The following is a 14,736-nucleotide window of genomic DNA, read 5'->3' on the forward strand; positions in this document are numbered from 1 at the left end:
AATTGCAGGACCTTAAGGTGGCTACGGACTGTTTTTCACTTATACTTTTGCATTTCTCTGCCTGCCCCCCTTCCATATTCCTTTGATTTGTCTCTTTCACTGGAATTCAAAGTAGTAAAGTGGCACTTTAGTGCCTTAAATGTAATCTTGTCAAAGGTATGAATAGGTTTCATTTGTCATTGGCAGCCTTTTAGTTTACTAATGTTCTTCCTTCTCGGCTCCAAATAGACTGCAGGAGCTCAGCAACTCAAGTGTAATCAAGATTTTGCACAGTAAATTTACAGACGAAAGTGCACTGGTGCATGCATATGATCCACTCCAGGTACCAATGGAAGATATATAGATATTGTATGCAACAGATAGACAGAGCAATTGCTTACCAGTTGTGATTTATTGCCACTAATTTTCTGTAACACACAGAAAATGATCTGAAAGCATGTAGATTACAGACTTTTTACAGATAAGTTAAATTCTCATTGGACATGTTTTAAAAATCTGCATTTGGTATCAGATCAACAAAAAAAAAAATACTTTAATTTCATCAGAAAAAACACCACTGCAATATTAATTCCAATTTTTGTTTCTTTTTACAATTCTGTACAGCAGAGTACCAAAAAATACATTGATCACAATTAATCAGTCCAAAACAAAATATAAAATAAAAAGGGATCGGGGAGTGAAGAAACCAAATCTTAAATGTAAATAGCGATCCGTCATCTGCAAAGAGCTGGACATCTAACCGGTATTGCTACTCCATGCACGCCTAACTGCTCCTATCAAAAAGATATTTGGTGTGAAAAGTTCCCTTTCTGTACTCTAGTTTCTTTTACAAAATATTACAGTGATTTGATGTATATTTACACACAGTTTTGCACAGATAAAAAAATCATTATAAATTACAATAAGGCTTGGCAATCAATGGTTTTTACAAATGTTACAGTAAAGTGGTTACTTATTGTATGCCTAGTGCTTTGTTGCTTAGACCCTCGTTCAAGTACACTAAACCAAAATACAGAAAGAAATATATGCCTAGGTAAGTGCCATGAGCACAAAAACAAGTTATCTGTCTCCACACAGAAAAAGAGCAGACAAATGTTGGATGTGCAGTTGGAGGTCATAACAATCTCCAAAGAAAAGGGCTGCTTTTGAAGTCAGAGTAATAATTTGCTAAATTATTACAATAAAAAAACTATTTTAAACACTTTAGATCTGAGGTAGCTCTAGATCCTAAAGTGGCTTCAGCCATTACCAGCAACTGTTTGCCTGATGCAACATTTGTTCCACTTGCAGTGGTTATATTCCCTTCCTTTGCCTTTTACCAACTACAAATAAGGGAAAGCTATACATAATTAAAGCTCTAGTTTATGGCTTGTTTTGCATAGTCTCTGCCTTTAATATGGATGAGGTACACATTTCATATTTTAAAGTGACGTGCAAACAGGATCAGCAGGGAAAAAAGACAATCCTCAAATGAAAGATATTTTGAAGATTTGTAGACATGTTCTCCCATCAAGTGCCAAGCCTAATATCAATACAGTGCAAAAGTGTTTTTTTTTTGTTTTTTTTAAAGAAAACGATCGCCTGGGACACCAAAAACTTGTTTAGTAACCGTCTATCCACTGAGCAAATCCTCTTTCCACCAATGCTCGGTTTATTGATACCACCTAAGGAAAAAAAAAAACAAGGATAAGTCAGAGTGCACATACAAAGCTTTATACAATCTGACCACCAAATTAAAAGGAAGAAGTGAGATGGAAAAGAGCTGGACTGGAGAGGAAGGAGGAAAAAGGTGGGCTCCAAGTTCTCTACGGACCAAAATAAATTCTTTCAATATTTAGGTATTGTGAGGCAAAGGAATAATGGTATAAATTCATGAAACAGTACTGCCCAACTTTGGTCTCAGAGGGCTGGAGCTATGACTGTTTTCCAGCTAACAAGAAGAATAAGTTATGCTGGTGGTGGTTCTGAAAATGTCACATAGATACGGCACTCCTTGACTGAGGCTGGGCATCCTTTCTCTAGAACTACTAATTGGTATGGCTAAGGTGCATCTTTTAAGCTCTATTTTCTTCAACAGTCAGTGGCATAAAGTAAGCACATCGGGACAATGGAGAACGTGCAAAAGGGAGAATTGCCTTGCCATAGATTCTTGCCTAGTGATCAGCTCAGGTCGAAGCAAGTTGGCCTGGGGCTTGAGTGCAGGGCACAGACTCAAATTATGAGTAAATATTTGTTATAACAAAAACTAAATATACATGCACAAGAAAGGGCAGCCAAATTGTGCATGGCCTCAACCTAGCTGAGTGTGCCATTCTCTGATGAGAAGCTAATTAATTTTCTGCTGCAGACTTTCCATTGATCTCTGTGTAGATAAAGGATAAATAAAGAGCAGATTTGCACTGATTTACACACATGCTTATATCCTCCAGTGTACAACTCTAAACAAACAAGATAGTACACGCAAAAAAAAAAAAAAAAAAAATTACTTTACCAACCTCCTCCCCTAGCATACTCCATAGCTGAATCAGAGGCAGGCCAGTTGCACCATCATAATTTGTAACCTGCAAGTTTAAAATAAAATACATCAACAATACTTCACAAACAGTGCAGAGATGCTTTTGTCATTAGCTTGGGTATTCATGCTAGCAGTACAGTAAGCTCAGGGTGAATCACAAGAATTAGACTACTGGGGGAAGCTCACACTGTGATAACGACTAATTGAGTAGGGAAGATAAGGCACGGCAAAAAACTAACTTGAGTGCTACAATGTGCATTAAAAGGTTCAACTATAATACACATCTGGAGGAGAAGTTGAGCAAACAACTCTACTAATAATGACACCTTTAAATAGTCACTTACTGCACTAGGCATCTTCTGAGTGACTGACCTCAAAGCAAGAGCAAACATAAGCTGAAAGCAAAACAAATTACGCTTGTAATGCACTTCACAGCCAACTGTTTCGACCTAAGCCTAAATTCCTTCTCCAGTATTGTATTCAGTGGGGGATTCAAAGCCCTGTTCAACAAAAAAGAAAAAAATAAATAAGAGTTACTCTAAGTAACCGAGGACCTCACACACACACTGCTCAAGAATCTCCATTAATGGTTTTGTAGCTTTAAGCTCTATATTCACATGATGTGCACAATTCAGCTGTCTAGTGGTTTAGTAATGAAGGGTTTGTATAAAATGTTTGATCTGTATTGTGGACGGGCATCAAGATAAGTGGAGATAGGATAGGACATTGGCTATATTCTTTTCCTAAATGTGCTACTGCCCTCCTTCAAAGGGGAGGTGGGAAGCTTGTATGAGAATCTAGAAGAGTTTGAAGCTGAAAAACCATCATCACAGGTCAGTGGTTTCTTTTACAGTGTGAAATGTCTTCTAGATTTACATGTTTTGCACATATCTGTTAACAAACCTCAGATTTAGAACAAGTTGCATAGTCTGGTTCTGCTTTAGGACTAGAAAGTATAAATAGTACCCCTTCTGCTGGTCTCCTTTAGGGGAACTATACATTGTATATTTCTCCTGAATTTCTGGTACCAGTTTGCAGTACATGTAAAAGTTCTGTCCTGTATTTTTGGTGTTTAGGAGGTATTGTGGGCGGTGTTTTGCAAATATTTATAATATCCATGGTTTTATAAAGTTTATCACCCATCTGTGTTGTAACGCTTCACTCAGAGTGATCAAAACATGCAAGGAGGCTAGATTTCTTCCAATGTGGCGTCAGCTCTCAGCACAAGGTTGTTATCTCAGCAGTCTAGCTTTGACTAGACCATCGGAGCACTTACAGGGATACGAGCAACAACAAAGCATGTCTGGGCAGTGGTCGCACTGATGGGTACTGAAAGCATATCAAAGACAAGCCCATATACACCTGGATCACAACCAGTGCCAGCCCCTCTGGGTCCTTTGGCCCCAGAATTTAGGTACATCTATTTCTCAGGCGAACTACACGTGCACAATAACATGAATGAAATCTGTAATGTTTGCTTCCAGTCTCTAATGAATTGGTCAGAAAAGAATCACGGCCCCCATTTTGGATTCTCAGTGGGGAAACTGTTGTGGTGGCCAAGACTGCTGCCACAATTAAAGTTGATAAGATCACTTGCTCGAACCAACTTAACAACTTACACTGTTAGCTATTAAATGTTAGATGCATACTGAAGTCCAGCACATTATCTACTATAAGCCCAACATCATTCTTTTAACAGAACCCTGGTTAATTCAATCTTCTGAACCCGAAATTCCTCTTGCTATTCCTGAGAGCTATTGCCTTAAATGCTCTGAACGTGCTAACAAACGGAGCAGCGGGGTAAGTCCTCATTCAAAAGGGACTACTTGTTGTATTCGATCATAAGGGTTTCTCCTGTTATGATCTGTGAAAGAGAAGTTCTCAATTAAAGTACATAATACAATTATGCTTAAAGCTTATTTGATATATAGACCACCTCAAGCCAAAGCCAATTTAGGAGCCCATCTGGATGAACATTTGTCTCCTTTAATCTTAGTCATCTTATTTCACGTTGTTGGGGGATTTAATAAAGATACCTCAGCACTTACTAAGGTGTTCAAGGTATTTAGCCTAAAACAGGTAGGTTTTCAACTCACTTACTGGGCAGGTCACGCTCTTGATCCACTTTCTGCCTCTCTCAACTTTTGTTTGGGTTTCCCTTCCTTTGCAGCTAACATGGACAGATCAATTTTTGATTCTGTTCAGGGTAATTCTCCTCTTAGGCTTAACCACCTGCATTTCAAATTAATAACTTTCCTTCAATACCATTATTCATTCATTTAATGTTCACATATGAACGGTAGCATGGTCTGTATACAATGACAAATTTTTAAGTTGCAGCTCAGTTGATGGGTCTAAACAGCACATGTTTTTTGGACAACCAACAAACGGATCCCTATGACCATTACAGTCTGAAAGAGATAGTTAGATCACTTTTGTAACTTGCCTATCAGGGGGAAAAAATGATCGCTGAAAACGTCACCTGCGTCTACTTTTTCCTACCTATTTTCCTTAGAGTTTCTTTGGAAAGACCACGAGCAATCCACACAAATGACCCTTCAATGAATTCCAAATGTTGTCTACTTTTTTAGGAAAGTATGGGTTTCACACCTATTCCCACCACAAACTGTCAGTAGGTGGAAACCATGAAAACTAGAGAAAATAGAGAATCACTTAGAACATTGCAAAAACTGTGGTACAAAATGGTATTGTTTTAAACAACTTTATCAGTACTTGATGATAGGAAGAGGGTGATAGCCTTTGTTGCTGGTTTTTTCTTTTTTTTAGGGAAAAAAATAAATATTCTTGCACAGCACGTTTTGGCATTTAAAAAAAAACAAAAAAAAACAGGAAGGCTTGCTACATTTAAACTTTTTTGCTTCCTTCCATGGAAATTCCTAAACACTAGATACCTGTAGAATTTCCAACATATGGGGTAAAACGATGCAACTTGGCCTGTACATATTTTGAGGGAAAAGGTTATGAAGGATTGAACACAAACTGCCCTAAACATTTTGAAAGCCTCATTGCTCAAAGGGCTAATGTAATGGGAAAATGCTTAACATTAGCACAATGCTTTTAAAGGCTAAAGGGTGACAGGCTTTTCAAGAATTGCTGGTGTGGCAGAATTTCGGACCGGTGCACCCGTAATACATGTAAGTAATCCTGGTCAAATTAGTTTTGACAGAATTAGAGTTGCCTTTTAAGCAAAATACGCAATATTTCTCAACACAAATTGTTTCTAGATGCCAGGCTGAGATAGATAATCCTACCCTTTAAATAGACAAGCCCAGGTTGATATAATGCCTGCTGGGATAGCTGGGCAAATGGTACAAAATGGTTTACTGAATAACAAGTGAAGTTTTGGGATAGTGTTTGCTTACTTGACTTTTAGAGATCTACTAGCCCCTAGACATTCAGAGCACTCCATCTATAAGATTCTACCAGAACCCATTAGACCACTAAGACATTGACAAAATTAAGGTTGTCTAACAGAAGACATCAGCCTAATATTCCTAGGATGATCACTAGTAAGGTATACAACTTAAAATGTGCTGTGAATTATACACAATCTATAACTGGCTCAAAAACAGGCGATTCAAGACACCAACCTAATAACTTTCTAACTACTGCTATGGTGACAGAAACCTGGTTGGGTGACATTTGAACCACACCTTTTTGGCATGTCAGTCTTGTATCATTACCAGTGCTGTGGGTTGGGGGAAGCTGTCATTTAAAACAATATTCAAATCCACTTCTAGCCTTTGGAATGGTTGGTCTGCACATACAATGGTCAACAGAGTTGCTAACCATTAAATAGAACACTTTAAAAGTAATCTTTGAGGATGTGGCTTACTCTGAAAATGGTAATTCTAAGTGATGTTATCCTTCGGTATGGGGGTCCCCCAAAATGGGGTGCAATTATGCTGGCAGAATTTCAACATTTACATAGAGGTACACATATCAAAGACCATATTACGGATTGGTCAAATGAGATGTATACCAGTGGACTTGTCAAACCATAGTCTGATATCTATTTGTTAAAAGTGAATCACATTAACAGAACTTTCAACAAAAACAGTCAAAGCTCTTATGATAAAAATGAACAATTGCCTTCCTTAAATAATAGGGAAATAGGCCTGTTACAAATAATTGTTTCCAAAACGCTGAGTAGTACAATGTGACTGCCTTTGTTGATGACAATACCAAATGAAACCTGGTAGAAGCAATAAATCAAAGAAGTCACAGCCATGGTTTACGAGGGTACTTGAAATCTTAGTACAGAGGTAAGAGAACTTGACCACACATGACAAGAATACAACTTATAAATTATATGCTGTCCATTGTTAAAGCTAAAAAGGAAAACTTCTCCAATAAATAGCTACAGATACACTGGCGTTATTTCAAACACTTAGAGAAACTGTTAAGTGAAACCATACCATGGACGCAGAACATGCCGGACACTCAATGCAAGATACAAAATCACTACCACCACCACAAGCAAGCATTTTGGGCCTTAAGATTTCAATAGATTCCCTTGAAGAAACTGACAGTTATGGAGGCTTTAAATCTTAACTTTTTTCCCCAGGAGATCCTTGTCCGACTATGTAAGGAAGCCTTCTCGACAACATTCACAATTAAGATTGTGAGCCGCTTTAAGTATCTATAACTGAATAATCAGAAAGCGGCATGGATCTCTACATCACAAGAAAAGACAAGGGGTGAAACCAAGATGATCGCACTAATTATAAACCAATTAACCACATTCCATTGTTACTAAACATAAAAGAATGCTGCCGTCGTGCAGTTGCAAGACCACATAGAGTCCAATAATAAGATATATAATGAGTTTGTCCTCAAAAGGGTACGGCTACAGCACTGATTAATGTCCAATCCTCCATTTTGGGGCATTGTTAACTCTTGGGACCCGGCCTTCTGATACTGCTGAGCTTGTCAGCGGGCTTTGACACCGTTGTCCAATAAATTAAACATGTCAGAATTGACAAGGTTGTTAAGAGCGTCAAGGCTGGAGCTGCTTTGTAGGATAGGATTACAGTCTTTCCATCCCGATTGGAAAGTCTAAGAAACAGGAGGGCACAATTTGCAGTCACTCTGCAGTTTAAGTGTCAACAGACCACTTTTTTTAAATATTTTGGAAAACACTGAAGACCCATCTTTAAAGATAATTAGATCTGTCTCTTATTTTCTCGGACCTTAGATGCCCTCTCTGAATATACACTTGAAAACACTTATTGATAAGACAAGTCTTATGATCTTTCTGATGTCCCAGGTACCTGGATGCACACACTTTAATTTGTGCTTTTGTTATAAAGATACAATCATAACTGTAAGTGAGGCCAACGTGAAGTGTTTAGTGTGCAGGGCACAAATTCAGTTTTTCACACCGTTCTCCAGCCAGGTTGGAGCACACATGGATCTTTGGCAGGCAATGTATTGAGACCAGACTGTGAAGCCAGCATCCGTTCCACATAGCAGTCTTCGCTCTCTCTACTCAATGTGGAAGCAGCAGTTGCACCTTTCAACAAAGGGGAGTCAGAAATGTGAAGCATTAGAGGATAAAGGGGTGCATAATATGGAGTAGAGTGCAGCATATTTACCAAACTTGGGCATTTCAGCAATACACACGTGTGGTGCAGGCATAGAAGCACATGGACCCTTGACCCCAGATTAGCACCTCACCTAGTGAAAAGTTGAGCAGCAGCAGAGGCTCTGGGGTCATCACAGGCAGACTGGTATTTTAGGGCCATGGATATGATGGTACGGCAGAGGGGAGTGGATGTCAAACGCCTACATGCATGGGCCAACGCCACAAGGGAACTGAAAGTGGTAGCTAGGGACTCTCTCTGAGCCTCACAGGAGAGTTGGCTCTGTCACTCTAGTGTAACAGCAGTGTGATGGTTCATTGGCGATCATGCACAAGCACTATTGATGAAGATGGAACAGTAAGATAGCAACTGAGTACAAGCAGCTCATGGACCTTCATGCAATAGTTAGTGCCGTTCACAGCTTCAACTATTGCTTAATAATTTGCGCAGCAGGTACATTTTATTTATTTTTTTGTTTACACACCAGGTTCAATCCTTCTGACATTTCCATAGATGCACACAGAAAAGCTATTATTAGGCACATCCTCTTCTTGTAACCGCTGCAACAAAGCCTTTCTCAGCCCTGGATTAGGTTTCATACTCCTACACATGGGACTGCCCAAGTTGCCTCTGATATGCCTTTCACTTCACAGATAAACAGAGGTCTTTCCATGTCGAAAAATTCCACCAGAGTAAGCCAAGGGGCAAACATATCCAAAAATGCTGGCTCCTGGGTTTCCAGGACAGTTTGAAAGTTGGCTTTACATATCTGGAGGGTGCACATTTAAAAGTGCATTTCCTTCAACTACAATGCAGCTATAGGGACATGAGCTAGTATGTGAATTCTGATCTTGCAGGCAAGAGACAGATTACATTATTCCAATGAAGGGTTGATGCTAAGACCTATTTCTTTAAGCAGTGCTGGAAACAGGATTTAGTGCATGGGCAAGCAGACCAGTTTTATTAAGGAGACACGCTTTAGCCATGTCATTGGAAGATGAAGGACTACAGTGGCATCACAAGCAGAAACATTGCAACAACAGCTCAGCCTAATCCCCTCTAGTGGTCCCCTACAAACATGGTCGATAATGTACCTACACAGACAACATGCAGACAACAAGCAATGGGAGACGTTACGACACCCAGTCATTACATACTGAAGTACACAAGGATGTGCCCACTGTAAAATGTACACCATTACTAAGAACCGGCTGCCACAAACTGTTAGTTGTGTCATGGCCTGATGACTGACAAGGTGGTTACTCATGATAAAATGAGTACCAAAACTCCACTGGTAAGTAAAGAACAAGTTACTTACCTTTGGTAATGACCTTTCTGGAGGCTAGGCAGATTCCTCAACTTGTGAATAATCCCCAGACGTTAGTCTTGTATCTGAAAACTTTCAAAGTAGTTCTCCTACGTGCTGCTAGGGGGTGTTGTGTGGCTCCTTGCAAACCTTTTGCTCCGGAAGGAACAAACGAATCTGCACAAAAGTGCCATTCTTGTGGGTTGACGACAGTTGCTTTCTAGACTGTCTGTACCTTCAGACGCAGAGACAATCGGCAAATTAGTATGACCGGTGTACATATCTCTTAATAGGGACATTTTTAGATGGGAGAGTCCATTTCACATAACGAGGAGGAGTAAGGGTGGATAAGGAATCTACAACTAGATAGAGTATCCACCATAAAGACTGTTACAAAAGGTAAGTAACTTGTTCTGATAGATACATCTAACCACAGATTTCTCACCTTGCGAATAGATACCACAGCAGTACTTCCCAAGGGGGTGGGTCTGAACTGGCCCAGACCAAAAAGATCTGCAGGATCTTAGGGGCACAATGTCCAGTAGTGCTTCATGAAGGTGAGTACTGAAGCCCAAATGGCTGCCTGACAGATGTCCAAGACAGGTCATCTGCATGATAAAGCAGTGAAAGCAGATTTTGCCTTGGTGGAATGAGTTTGCAAGCCTTCTCCGACTGCTTCTCTCAGCGCGTAGTACATTTTCATGCAGACAGCACTCCATCTGGAAAAGGTCTGCTTTTGCACTGCTTTGCTCTTCTTTGCTGCGGAGATCCTACAAAGAGCTGATCGTCTACTAAGTTTCCCATGGTTTGATCAATATAGAAACTCAATGCTCTTTTAGGATCCAAATGATGGAGCCTCTCTTCCTCTCTAAAAGGATGAAGTGGAGCAAAGAATGGCCCAGCTGACATGAAAAGGAGAAACCACTTTCGGTCGAAAGGAACCTCTGGTCCTCAAAACTAACATATCAAGGTAGAAGGCGGTCTAAGGTGGATTTGCACACAGAGCATGAAGTTCACTCATGTTCAGCCGATGTAATGGCGATTAAAAATACTGTCTTTGAAGTCAGAAGACACGGAGAATAACTGCGCCAATGGCTTAAACATGGTGCACATCAAGAATCGGAGGACTAAATTCAAGTCCCACAGGGGCATCACAAAGGGATGCAGTGGAAATAAATGATGTAAACCTTTCAAAAACATCATAACTGGTGATATAAATAAATAAGGCAGAAAGAGCTGATAAGTAGAACTCAGCGTTGAAGACAAGTCCTTGCTGGGCCAGAAGCAGGAAAAAAAAACAAAAACAAAAAACAGCAAAACGTCAGAAAAGCTTGGTCTGTAAAGGGACAATTTGTCAGTGCAGCACCAATCCACAAAAGATGTCCCAATAGCTGAAGTACACTGATTTAGTGGAGGAACGCTTCGCTGCCAAGATATCAATGACCTTGACAAAGGAGGACAAGAGTCACAACTCCATCTTCAAGGATGGAAATGCCAAATATGCAAGCTTAGGTGAAACAACCTTCTCTGCCACTGTGACATAGTATCATCTCATGCTTGTTGCATTACCACATTGCGGTAATGTGGTCAGTGAGCACCTGCACCAAATTGCCTTTGATGGTGGGAAGGACGGCCCTCAAAGCCAAGCGAATCACACTCAACTTGAACAAAATGATGTGGAGTCAACTCACTTCCAGAGATCAGAGCCCTCTGATCTCCCACATGGCCTCCCCAACCCAGTAATGATGCATCAGTGACCACCATCCGTTCTGTGTGGGGTAAGGAGAGGGGCCTGCTACTGACCCAATTGTGGTACAGTAGTCACCACTGCAGATCTTTTGAAGTCTTCTCCAAAATCTGGATATAATCAACAGATTTCTGTGATGTTCCCACTGGAATTTCAGGTCACAGTGCAGAGTATGCAAGTACTGGCTTGTGATGCTGAAAGAGTGCAGGAGCCCAACATTCCCAGCAGGTAAAGTCAGCCACACAGACCCATGGCAGAGACTGATGCATTGGGATCATAGCCTGAATGTCCTGGACTATGTGTGTGGAGGGTTGGAGGGGGTTGAAGGGAGTGGTGAAGCAAGAAACTGTACCATATCCACAATAGCTCTGATTAAAGGAAGCGTCTGCTAAGGAGTCAGGTATGACACTGACTCGTTGATAGTGAACCCCGATGATCGTAGGAGGTTCACTGTCATCTGGAGGAGGTTGACAACCTCCTCTGGCAAGCCTGCCTTGAACAGCCACTCATCGAGATAGGGGGGTGACTCATACCTCCGTAGATGTTGTGCAATCAGAATCACTTTTGTGAACACGTAAGGGTCACTGGTGAGCCCAATGGGGTGCACAGTGAACAGAAAATATACTTGGACCACCCCGCACCACAGATATTGGTTGTCAGCCTGCAGGGCGGGGAATATAAGCATCCAGGAGGCCCAACACCACCATCCAGTGTCCTGGGCATACAGGACCTGAGTTAGTGTGAACATTATGAATTCATCCTTTGGCAGGAAGACACAGCGGGTAAAGATCTAAAATAGGATCAAGGCCTCTGTACTTCTTCAGCACAAGGATGTAGAGGGAGTAAAGCACAGTTGTTACTTCTGAGGCCAGAACCCTCTCTATCACCCCTTTGACCAAAAGGGACAGCACTTCCTGCCATAAAAAAAACTGGTGATCCTCTACCAGACACCCTGAAGGCAGTGGAAGGTGCTGCGTGGTAGAAAAAAGCCCCAGCAGCCAATTTGTAGGATGCACTTGTTCATCGTGATGGCCTCTCACTCCTGGAAAACATATTGGATCCTGGCTCTGTGCTAACAAAGAAACACTAAACTGATTTTACGGTTACACTGATGGGGGCGGGGGTGTTATCGGAGTGTGTGTGTGTGTGTGTGTGTGTGTGTGTGTGTGTGTGTGTGTGTGTGTGTGTGTGTGTGTGTGTGTGTGTGTGTGTGTGTGTGTGTGTGTGTGTGTGTTAGTGTGTTAGTGTGTTAGTGTGTTAGTGTGTGTGTGAGGGGGGATGGGGTCAGGGGACAGACTCATGCTGTCCTCCTGATGTCTGAGAACCACTGCTCAGCCATGGCTGAAAAGCTTGGTGTGCTGGATGACTGGACTGGTGTTGACGGACGGGGAAACCTCTACCATTGTCACAAACAGTTTAGAATTGCTGGTTAAACTGCCTTGTGGGAGTGAAAAGGCCGAAGGAACATGTCATTGCCTTGCTCTCCTTAAAACACTTCAAGGCAGAGTCTGCTTCATCTACAAAAAGGCGAGAACTGTCAAAAGGAATGCCCATTAAAGATGCTTAGATGTCTCCGGAGAAGAACCAAATGCGCTTTATGAGAAAAGCACGTGAAATATAGCACAACACATTCAATGGTGGTGTTACCATGGCAATTTAAATGCACATGCACCAATAGTCTGCCCCTAAACTTATGGCTTGATAAGACTTCACTTTCCAGGCCAAACACTTCTCGAATTTGCTTTTGTTAATCAGTGCTATGTGGAAAAATGCACATTTTATTATTGTGTCAGAAAATGTAGTACGAAGCATCTTTGCATCTCCCTGAGCATCAATTCCCTGCCATCTGAAGGGCTTCTGCAACAACGGAAAAAGGAGGAGGCAGGAGCAACAAGGCAACAAGTAAAGGAAAAAGCAAGACACTAAAAGAAGCAACAAAAAATTACTCGGTCAATGCTCCATCCAAAAGATGGACACAGGAAGAGGAAATAAAGTCTGCATACAGTGACCAATGAAATGCAAGGAAATGAGTTATGATGGCGTTACTCAATGGTAAGTAATGGTTGGGCTAAAATACCAAAAAGCCCTCAGAGCGCTCGGTCTGCAGACTATACCTAAAAATAGTTAAAACATAATTTAGTTCCTCTGAATACGGATTCAAGAAAATAATTACAAACAGTTGCTCAATTAATTTGCAAGTACATTTTTCGGATTTACACCAAAAATAGGTTAAAAAAAAATATTTAGGTCAATGAGACCAGGGTTGTACCAAAGCTAAGACTAAATGCACCTGGTGGCCTATACTAGGCACACCATCCTACATAAATTAACAGTTGGATCAAAATATATTACCTGTGCAAGCAGGGCAGTACCTCTCGTCATTTCATTAACCGTCACATCAGCTTCAGAAGAGAAGTGATCCTCGTCTTCTTAGAGAAAAACAACAAATGGTCAAAATAAGTTAGATCAATCAGGGAGATTCTAATTTTTAGAGCTCAAGTTTACATCATTACCTCAAATTAAGGGTAGAGGGTTCCATTGTCTAGACTAGTTTTGCAGCAACGTTTCACAGAATAGTGCATTCTACAGTTTATTTTATCACATGCAAAATTACAACTGAGAATGCTGCATATTTAAGTACTGACATTATTTAAGATATGATTAAGTATTACTGGGAAATGACTTTATTCCAGCTGTCTTCAATAAGCCTCGATCAATAACTAACAAGGAATTGAATCGGTTATGTGCAACTATTCAGGACCTCTAAAATATGTTACAATTTCGATTTCCATTTTTGCTACTACTTCAATAGCCATGCAATTAGATATGTTAGCCATTGTAAACTGTGTATTGCTGTAAAAAGGGAAAATACGTTGAGTAGGTGCTCTGCAGGAAATCCGCCATCTACTAACACTCCCACTCCCACTCCAATCTTTGTCCTATGTCATTTAAAGTATCCATAGTCTTCCTTGCTGACCTGTTTCAACAATTTGGTCCTTTCCTGTAGGAAACAGCAAGCAGCAGGAGTATCTGCACATGCATTTAAAGTACTGCTTTCAAGTCATATTATGGAATGCAACTAACAAAATGTACATATATATTGCACAACTACATTGCTTAAAAAGTTAAAGGAACTTGTCAAACAATCAATTACCATGTTATTGGAAAACATACGTACTTAAGTCCTGTATAGAACGTAAACATGATTGCAGTCTTCGGACTAAGCTTAGATCGCTTTAAAAATGTTAATTTGTTTAAGAAAACATTTACCTGGAAGAGGAATCACATTGTCCAACAAAACCTCCGATCCTTGGAAAGGTAGTGTTACAAAATCAGATCTGAAAGGAAAAAAGTGACCGATTCTATTGAAAAAACGTTGCAAAGAGTTAAAGGTAAGGCTGAAGGACAAAAATATTTACAAAACACTCCACAAAAGTGATTTTCAAGATTCATTAACGTTCCAAGCAAACTGCAGTCTGCGCATAAAAACTTACTGCCCCAGGGTAGCATGAATGCCTAAAACATTGAGTAAATACCCGCCAAAATATTGTCTATCCCATGA

The 14,736-nt window shown here is 40.5% G+C and overlaps 1 protein-coding gene across 7 annotated transcripts in view; it reads right to left on the minus strand.

Moving 5' to 3' along the window:
• Positions 1 to 372: 372 nt before the first annotated feature.
• Positions 373 to 14,736, minus strand: part of AKAP1 (A-kinase anchoring protein 1) — a 312,712-nt gene continuing 298,348 nt past the window's right edge. For 5 of the 7 annotated variants that reach the window (XM_069226646.1, XM_069226643.1, XM_069226645.1 and 2 more), the window contains 4 exons: positions 14,445 to 14,512; positions 13,527 to 13,603; positions 2,496 to 2,561; positions 373 to 1,664 (listed from right to left, as the gene is read on the minus strand). In XM_069226646.1, the coding sequence (XP_069082747.1) occupies positions 1,602 to 1,664; positions 2,496 to 2,561; positions 13,527 to 13,603; positions 14,445 to 14,512 (274 nt within the window). In that variant the 3' untranslated portion in view covers positions 373 to 1,601. The remainder of the gene's footprint in view (positions 1,665 to 2,495; positions 2,562 to 13,526; positions 13,604 to 14,444; positions 14,513 to 14,736) is intronic. The other 2 variants (XM_069226648.1, XM_069226649.1) reach the window with 1 other exon arrangement.

Source organism: Pleurodeles waltl, chromosome 3_2 (genome assembly GCF_031143425.1).
Source record: "Pleurodeles waltl isolate 20211129_DDA chromosome 3_2, aPleWal1.hap1.20221129, whole genome shotgun sequence".
Taxonomy (NCBI): Eukaryota; Metazoa; Chordata; class Amphibia; order Caudata; family Salamandridae; genus Pleurodeles; species Pleurodeles waltl.